Below are 9,620 nucleotides of genomic sequence, written 5' to 3' on the forward strand. Positions count from 1 at the left end.
TTATTTGTGTTTGAGATTGATTAAAAAAAAAAAACAACCAGCCACACTGAATGTGGCTACTCAACTTTTTGGAGTACTCTTCTATACTGTCCATAATGTAAGAGAACTAAAGAAAACTTCAGTATGGAGTATAAATGTTATCGCTATAGATGAAAGCCTGTTATTTCTACAGGAAAAAAGACAGAAATCCCTTTTCCTTGGTATCATGGCTTTTGCGTGGTTTTGAAGGACTAGAAATTGGACTATAATTTTGCCTTGATTCAGAATGGACAGAGGTTTTTCAAATAGTGATGGCAGGCTAAATGGAACATGAGATTGGGTGCAAGGGAATATTCTAAAACTCAGATGGAAAGAGGGTGAACTGGGAAGTAAAGGGTATCTTGAAGTATTGTAATGTATGTACTTTAAAGGGTATCATACTTAAAGGTTGGAAGTGAATTTGAAGATGTTAATCAGAAAAGATTGGAGAAAACTACATCTAATGTGAACAGAACTCACTAGAGAGCTTTGAAGATGCATTCTAATGCTTATTTTGTGGTGAAGTAGTTTCTATGGCCAGGGTGGAATGAATCAGGGAAAGAAAGTTTTTTTTGTTGTTTGTTTTTTTAATGTGTAATGAACAGAATGAGGGGCACAAGCATGCATGGAGGCAGAACAGCTACAGGAACAAAATAGATAAATACCTGTGCACTTGAGGATCATAGATGCAAGCTGCAGAAAACAAGACAGAAGTGAGTATGTGTTGGAAGTAAATATTGGAAGCATATGGAGAGACTTTGGGAGGTGAAAAGAAGTTATACAGAAACATGCAGAACTGAAGCTATCGGGGGAGACCAGGGAAGGAGGGAAGTGCGGTGTATCTCAGTTGTTTCTCAATAGTAGAACTGACATAGACCTTGGGCTTCAAGGTTTGTGTCTTATGCAGGAAAGGTAAATATTTTCTGGTTTATAATTGACTGTATCAGCTTGTGAGAGCTTTCCAGTTTCTGAATACTGGCTTTGATAGAAATAAAAGCAATAGATATTTAGGTTGCATTTAACCAGCTACAAAAACCCTAGTGAAACTCGTAAGAGTTTAATGACTTTGTGGTATAGTACTTGGCCTCCTGGTTTATCTTAATGGTTCCTTTTTTGATGTATTTTAATGTCTCTTCAGTTGCAGTGAAAACTGTTTAAAACCTTTTTCAGGCAGTCTTACATCCCATAAATTTGTGTAACCCCCTTCTAAAACCCATTTGTGTTTCTGGCTTTAGTGGTAATGACTTTCAAAATCCAGCCTCCTTACGTTAAGCTTTATATAGATCATGCTTTAGAGTCAAGGCAACTGGAACTTGGAAGAACCGTCTCCTCTGATTAAAATTCTCTTCTTTTCCTTTCCCATTTTGTCAATAGATTTATTTACTTGGTTTGGTTGCTGTGAACCTACAGCATACTTTTTCTGAAAGCCTATGGTGCTATAAAACTTCACTGGTGTTTGTAGGACTACTTCACTTCCTCATTGAGTTATAGGGTGTTGACTTTAACAGTGATTAGGATTTTCTGACTCCTTAGTATCATTTGTTTCATAACAGTTCATAACTGAAGAGTAATACAATGGATGGCTGTTAATTAGCACTACATATATGTGAACAAACCAATTTTTGGTTTTTTTTTCAGATAACAGTACAGACTTCTGGGCAACTGATGTGAAATGGTTTTCATTACTGGAGAGCACAAACTGGCTAGAGATAATCAGGTTTGCTATATCTGTAACTTTCTGGGTTTTAATTTGTTGTTAAATGCATTTGTAGTGGGTTTTCTAGCTAGTTTCTTGAAATACGACGACATTCTTCACCTCCAGTAGGAAATAAAATTAAGACAGACTTATGGTCCCATTTATATATCTTATTTCTACAACTTGAGACAGTATTTTTACGTTGCGGTCTTGTGTTAAGCCTCCCGCATGAAAGGACGTGAGAAGCAGCAGATCATTCCATTCCAGCAAACCTATTAAAACTATAGATCCAGTAATTTCCCTCCTGCACTTAGTCACCTTCTTTCCAAACTGAAGTATCCTATTTGTTTCTTGCATGAAACCTATTGCGTGTCTCTGTCTAGCCTTGCCATTCTTCTCTGTACTCTCTACTTTTGTAATATCCTTTAGGACGGGATGAACTGCAGTATTCAAGATGTTAGCCCACCAAAGATTTATAAAATGACAGTTGTTTTCAGTTTTGCCCCCTTCCTCTCCTGATTGTTCCTCAAGTTCTTTTTTCTTCTCTCAGCAGTCCACAGTGAGTAAGTGTTGGAATGGTGTTGGCTAACTTAAGGCTTGTTGTAGTGGAATGTTGAGAGGTTTTGTTTTCAGTGTTACCTTGTGCTAGCTCTACTGTCTGCCAGTTTATTCTGTGATCAGCTTGTTACCATGAAGTGCTTCTGCAGTCTTCTGCAGTCAGCTTCAGTTCTTTCTAGTCTTAGTAAGAATCAATAAATATTGATAATTACTCATTCCTTAATCCAGAATTTAAATGTATGTTGAATGAGAGGTTCTAGTGAAGATCATGTGTTGAGAAGTGCATTGACATAACCAAGATTACAAGTAGTTTAAAGTAAATGCCAGCCCAAGTTCCTATCCTTATGTTGTTTTGAGACTGGTCATTTCCATACTTGGATCCAGTTGCTTCCTGGATCAGCCTGTTCTTGGCTCTTGCAGTTAGTAGGAATGCCTTCTCAGCTATTCTAGATGCTAGAACAAAGAATGTGACAACTGCACACTTACGAAATAAATTGTCAGCTTCCCTTAGTGACCTAAGCAGTTGCAAGAATCCTAATTTGTGTGCAAACTTTTGCTGAAAATAACCAACTTTATGAAGAGTTAGGTCTAGAAACCAACAGTGTTACATCTGGTTTTATGTGATCTTTAATTCCACTCAGTCTTCGTTGTGTAATGATGATCTCTGAATAAATTTTGTCTGCATGTTTACAAGATCTGATTGCTGATCCCTCCCTCTGCTTCTTAAAACCAGATTATGTGAGAAATGTAGTATGTAGTAGATTAGAACTTAAGTGTGGTGATGTTGACTCTTTCCAGGATAAAGATCTGGCTGTTAGTAATTGTAATACTTTAGTGTGCGCGTGTAATGGCTGCTGTTGATCCAGAATAAAGTATTGTATTACAAATGTACAAAGATAACAACTGGAAAGGGATGACCAATGGCCAAATAAAGATACCTCTTGAAAGTTTGCTCTTAAGGCAAAACAGTTCTTCATTTACACAAGTTAAGCATGGTTTTTGTTGTTTTAAAGGACTAGTCAAGTTTCAGTAGTATGACATTCTAACCCCTTTTAGGGGAAACTAATGTAAGAAACTTAATTGCAAAAATGCTATGAAAATCTTTTCCTGTACCACAACAGGCGAGTCTTGAAGAAAGCAATAGAAGTTGCTGAGTGTCTGGAAAGACAGCATACAAACGTTCTCCTTATAGGTAAGAATTTAATGAGACTATCCTATATATTTTTTAAAATTTCTTTTGAATTCCTTTAGATGTAGCTTAAGCCGTAAGTTTATAATTATGGTAGAGGCTGGTAAAATTCATAGAGTACTCAGAGTACCAGACACCCAAATCTTTCATGCTCCTGGAAATGCTTCCTGTAGTTAAAAAAATACGGTAAACATACTTCCAGGCTAAGAGAAATATGTTGTGAATGAGAAAGCTGCTGATAATTTGGCAGGAGAGTCATGCTACCTCTTGTTTATGCATTCCTGTTTCCTAACTTTTTTATTAAAGGTCTCCTAGACCTTTTGCTGTACTTTAACGGGGTAGGGGGACACACCTGCACAAAGAACACGGAGCATGAAAACTTTCTGAAAGGACGCTTTTATGTTCTAGATACACACTGAATACTATGTGGTCTCTTTATTAAAATATGTGAAAGAATACGCTTATTGTTGTAAAGTGTTGTGAAGTAACCAAACTCAGTGTTAACTATTAAGCTATTTTTGGATTAGTAATGTAGTTGGTTTTTTTCCACACACTGCCATTTGAAAAACCTAGCATGGGGAACAGATGTTTCTAGAAGGCACCTGAAGGGTGAAGAATGCATGTTTCACACCTTGTGAAAAGACGCATGTAGGATAGGAAGGGTAAGGGCAGATGGCTGGCCTGGTTCGGGCAGGAGGGGCAGTATGTGCATTGTGGGAGACTGAAGGGCGTAGGCATCAAAGTTATAGTAGTAAAAGTTTGGTTTTTGCAGGTTTTATTGTCAAAGTATTATCCTACTATAAGTGTACACGAAACCTTATGCTTTTACAAAGGGAATTACTGGAAACATGGATTAACTTCTCTCTGATGCTGTAACACTTGCAAGAAATTGTGTGCTTCTCTAATCTTGAAATACAATTTTGTGTATGTGAAGCTAGCAATGCTTTGCTTTCCTACACAAAGTTTTAGGAATGGCTTAGAGACAATGTGGTTTCTGTTCTCTTCTGTAGAAGAGAGTGCTACTGATCTGTGCTGTGTAATCTCTAGTCTGGTTCAAGTGATGATGGATTCATACAGCAGAACAAAGTCAGGGTTTCAGAGCCTTATTCAGAAGGAGTGGGTAATTGGAGGACACGGCTTTTTGGATCGTTGTAACCACTTACATAAAAGTGACAAAGAAGAGGTATGGGGTTTTTTATTACTTTCCTTACTTACTATTTAAAAGTGTACTAGACATAAGGAGGGATTTAAATGTCAGTCTGGAAGTTCCAATTACTCTGAGGATCTTTAATTTTATGTTTTGTTTTATGGGTTGATGTTTTTTACAGTGTCACTATTTTTGCTTTTTAGAGTTCAGCAATGTCTTTATAACTAAAGAGAACAAATGTAAAATTTCCCATTCAATCTTGGAGTTTTTTGAAAGACATGTATCTCATGCCCTTTCAAACTGCATTAAATGGTAGTAGTGTTCATAGAAATAAGTCAAGTGAATTGCCTATTCTTGCCATATCTAGAGTTTAACTTTATACTGTCTTGCTAAATGTTGCAGTCTCACCTCTCCATTTGTATTTATATTTTGGGAATGGATCAGATTGCTATACAGAATGGAAATCATAAGTGTAAACTGACTACTTCTGATCAAGAATTGCTATAAACTAGTTTTGCTTTGCCAACTTTAAAAGGCTGCATAGCAGCAGCTTTCATAGCAAGTTCATGTGTGCAAATTCAGGTTAGAAAGTGTTCATCTCTTCTGTCAAAAATTGGCCAGGGGTTGCTCAGATGATACTTCTTCAGAGTTCAGCCAAAGTTATAGGCAGCAGTTCTGTAGTTAACCAGATTGCTTTCCTTAAGACTTGTATTTGGCGACACTAAATACTACAAAATAGTCTGCATGGTGGAACATACTTTTTTCTGAAACTGAAGCAATATTTTCTTTACTTAGGCTCCTGTTTTTCTGCTCCTGCTAAATTGTGTTTGGCAGTTGGTACAACAGTATCCTCCAGCATTTGAGTTCACAGAAACTTACTTAACTGTCTTGTCAGACAGCCTCTATGTGCCTATTTTTAGCACTTTCTTCTTCAACTCACAACATCAAAAAGACACTAATATGGTAAGGATTTGTTATTTTGTGGATGCAATGTGTTGGAGAACAGGTTTGACCCACAAGCAAGGAACACTCAAAAAAAAAAAAAAAATTCCCTAGCAGCACGGTTTTCCATACTTATTTGAAGGGTGGTGCCTTGAAAGGGGGAATAAGTGCAACTTTGGGTGTAAGAAGTCAAGTTCAGGACTTAGGAGTTTATGATGACAAAAGGAAAATAACTCAGGAATATATTACTTCTAATGTGTGCTTATAGGTTCGTATTTATTGCTTTTCAATGAAAATGGAGCTCCTTAACCTAAGAGGAATATCCTGCTGTCCTGCAGAATAAGTTATCCTCAAAATTCTTGTATAGTATATTCTGTTGTTTTCCAAAATCAACATTTCCTGACTGTTGATTTACATTTGGTTCATGCTTTTCTCTAGCCTAAGAAGCTGGAAGCAATGGGAGTATCCTCTGCAAGGCTGCACAGAGACTAAAAAAAAAAAAGTGAAGATCACTGTCTTGCATATAAATAAAGCATTGATCATAAAATTTAAACTGGTAGCACTGCATAACTGCAGTTAACTTCTGAAGTTTGGAGAGGTTTATTCCACAATCCTAACATGCCCCCTGTGTTTGAAGAATTCAAGTGTCTATCTCCTGCTCAATTTTCAAAACTTAATTTTTCTCCTTAGATTATTTGATCTTATTTTCAACTGTGAAAGGCATTCTTGGTGCTGTCTAATTGCACTGTTGAAATGAAATACTGTCTGAAGTTACAGAGAATAGTATTTGTGTCTGTACTCACTTGCATCTAATAATGTTGTTCAGCTATTGAATACATAGAAATCATGAGTGTTGTTGCAACTCTGTGGCCTCTTCTGTGAAAAGCCAGTTTCTTAATTTCACCTTGACTTGGTCAGAATTCCTTTCTAGCAGTATGAATTGTGACCTGTTTGTTTTGGCAGAGTGGTGAAAGCCTCAAGACACAAAGCGCTCCGTTCAGATTTCTTACTGTGTGGGACTGGTCTGTGCAGTTTGACCCCAAGGCCCAGGCTTTCCTGAACAACCCTCTTTATGCAGAGAAGCCAAAACTAGATAAAAGTCAACGGAAAATGGCACGATTCAAAGTAAGATATGTGCTGCTTAACTATTTTTTTAAATGATAAAAAATATTTTGCACGCTTATACTTCAAATGTACTCACAGTGGAAGTATTGGTGCGAAGTTTTTTAACTGACAAAATACATGTACGCCTCAGACTCACCTGGATCTTAAGAATACAATTTGCACCCTCCTCAGTTATAAATCCGTGTTTTACAGTTACTGTGCATAGCAGTGAACTTAGGGGTTTTTCTTCATACTTTTGTGCAAGTGAAGTGATAACTCATGGGACTTAACATCCAGGTGAGTTGCACTGACGTGTTTGAAGTGAGTTTATTTTGTTGTTCCACGGAGTACCTAACTGAAATACATAGCAGGTTTATAATTGCCTCCCTAATTTTGTCGGAGTGCAACTGGAGTGTGTGTGTGCACTTGGAGGGGGAGGGGGACCAACAACAAAAGCTGTCTAGGTTATGGAGGATTATGGGTGGACCACCTCGTTACTGGAAAGTAGCACAAATCCAGTAAGAAAAGTTTGTTCTTTTGATTGTAATATCTCTGTACAGAAATTCTGTTCTGTACAAAGCATTCTCGAGTGAGATGCCGACATTATAATCTACAGCATTAATCAGAACTCTTACGTGGTGGGATGCAATGAGGAACCACTGGATAAAAACTTCTAAATCAAGCGCTTTTTGATTTGTGTGGCTAGCTTAAGCTAAACATGGAAGTCTGTAATACTTGAATGTATGCAAAGAATTCTCCTTTTTCAAAGAAAAATGCTTTATTCAGTGTTATTTCATTGCTATAGTTACAGTGCAGGGAAGGGACCTGGGAATACTAAGTACGCTGTGAGAAGTATTTGGTGTAGTAGTCATTGAAGAGTAACAGTTTTAGACTATATAACAGGGCAGTGGCTGTGTTTAACTGATTTTGTTGCTTGTAAGTATTTTTTGAATACACGTTATGTTTTTCTTCCTCTTAAGATGTTTTCTAAAGTCCCATCAATATTTATCTTAGTATATTTTTCTTTTCTTTCCTCTTAAAGCATCAACGGCAACTTTCTTTACCACTGACACAAACAAAATCTTCCACGAAGAGAGGATTTTTCAGGGAGGAAACAGATCATTTAATTAAAAACATTCTGGGTAAAAGAATTGGCAAGTTCATAAATTCTTCAGATGAACCTCCTAACAGCTTCAGGGAATTTTATGACAGCTGGCACAGTAAACCTGTTGACTATCACGGTCTTCTGTTACCTCGCATCGATGGCCCTGAAATCAAAGTCTGGGCACAACGGTATTTACGATGGATTCCTGAAGCCCAGCTTCATGGTGGTGGTACAATAGCCACAGCTGCCAAGATTTTGGACTTGATGGAGGAAGTGCAAAGCTTGCAGGTGAAAATGGATGAAGAACATAGTCAAGCTGTTTCTGGAGATGTACATTCTGTTCCAATGCTGAGAAATTCTGCCCGTTTGTCATCCTTGTTTCCATTCGCTTTACTTCAGAGACAGTCTATCAAACCAGCTTTACCCACTAGCACCTGGAAGGACTTGGAAGATGAAGATGACTTGGTCAAGAGGGATGATGAATTTGTTGATCTAAGTGGTGATATGTGATAAAGTATATATAAATTAAAGTATGAATTGTATGTGGCTAAGCTCTGAGTTTTAAATGTTGTGCTGTGTCCTCATATAAGGAAGTCATTCAAGCATCTGCATCCTGTTTAATGGGTGCGTGGGGTCAAAAAAACCCCTTGGTTGGAAAGAACTAGTTGCCATGATTAACTGAGCGTATTTTGAACTTCCATTTCACTCTAACGTTATTTACTGCAGAAACACATTTTTAGCATAGGTGTAATAAAAACAGAAGTCTAGGCTGGAGCAGCCATATGGCCACTTTGTTTAAAAAAGGAAAAACAAGCAACAAGAAAATTTCTGATATAAAGGTGGAATACTAAACACACAGAGCAACAATCGCTATCTGAACATAAAATCTCTTCCCCTTATCCTAAGAGTACTAGGATTGGAAGTACTGTGACTGGGAACTTAATACATCTGTGTTTCCTCCCCCAGGGGAAGGTGCAACTAAATGTGCATTCACAAATAAGCTTTTTACAGCTGAGGAATAAACTTGTGGTCACCAGGGGCTTTCTGTCTGCTGTGGCATCGACTGAAGTCATGTACTTGTCGACCTCATCTTTTCTGACAGTGTTTATCTTTGGCTTGCAGCACTTCACCTTGTGTGGTATTATAATAGCAGCTTGGCTGCTCTAAGCCTGTGCATGCACTTAGCTTAAGGATCAGACGCAAGAGTTTAACTACACGTTTCAAGTCTTATTGTGTGGCTGCTGTGCTATACGCCCTTGCTGCCTTGGAATGTAAGTCCCACATGTTTGCTGTTAATTGTAAGAAATGGCCTGACTGTGAGATTCTAATGTGCCATGAGTATTTTCTCTCCTTTTAATAGAGTGAGACTTTCATTTTGACTTGCCCCGTTTATGCCAGTTGCCTTTGAGGCTTTCTGTAGCTTGCACTGAGACCCTCCACATAGAAGGGAAGACTTTTTCTGTAATCCTGCAGTGAAGCTGGGTTTGCAGTCTGTTGCCACTTGTCATGAGTTGGTGGTACAGCTTATGAATGTGGCGTTCATACCATATGAACACTCGCATCCTGTTTCTGGATGTTATAACAGTACCTCAGTGAAAAAAGCCATAAAGAAATGCCTGTTGACGTTGATCTACTGTGTGTATGTTTATATATAAAGTATTTTTACTGCAAATAATCATCCTTTGTAAAGTTGAATGTTATTCGACTGTCAAATCTATTTTGAACCCTTAATTTCTAGAATACCCCAAGAATGGATGCAAGTCATAAAATCAGTTAACGCTGAGAGGGTAGACATTGAATATTTTCTTTATTCTCACACCAACTTAGAAATCCGTGCTGGAAAACTTAGGTGGTGGAGAAA

The 9,620-nt window shown here is 37.7% G+C and overlaps 1 protein-coding gene across 1 annotated transcript in view; it reads left to right on the forward strand.

Annotated features, from left to right (window-relative positions):
• Positions 1 to 9,138, forward strand: part of MTMR12 (myotubularin related protein 12) — a 38,586-nt gene extending 29,448 nt beyond the window's left edge. Inside the window, exons 14-18 of the mRNA XM_009285230.1 lie at positions 3,394 to 3,464; positions 4,472 to 4,644; positions 5,404 to 5,571; positions 6,514 to 6,675; positions 7,697 to 9,138. Of these exons, the coding sequence (XP_009283505.1) occupies positions 3,394 to 3,464; positions 4,472 to 4,644; positions 5,404 to 5,571; positions 6,514 to 6,675; positions 7,697 to 8,269 (1,147 nt within the window). The 3' untranslated portion in view covers positions 8,270 to 9,138. The remainder of the gene's footprint in view (positions 1 to 3,393; positions 3,465 to 4,471; positions 4,645 to 5,403; positions 5,572 to 6,513; positions 6,676 to 7,696) is intronic.
• Positions 9,139 to 9,620: the final 482 nt, after the last annotated feature.

The sequence above is a fragment of the Aptenodytes forsteri genome, unplaced genomic scaffold, assembly GCF_000699145.1.
Source record: "Aptenodytes forsteri isolate BGI_AS27 unplaced genomic scaffold, ASM69914v1 Scaffold120, whole genome shotgun sequence".
Lineage (NCBI taxonomy): Eukaryota > Metazoa > Chordata > Aves > Sphenisciformes > Spheniscidae > Aptenodytes > Aptenodytes forsteri.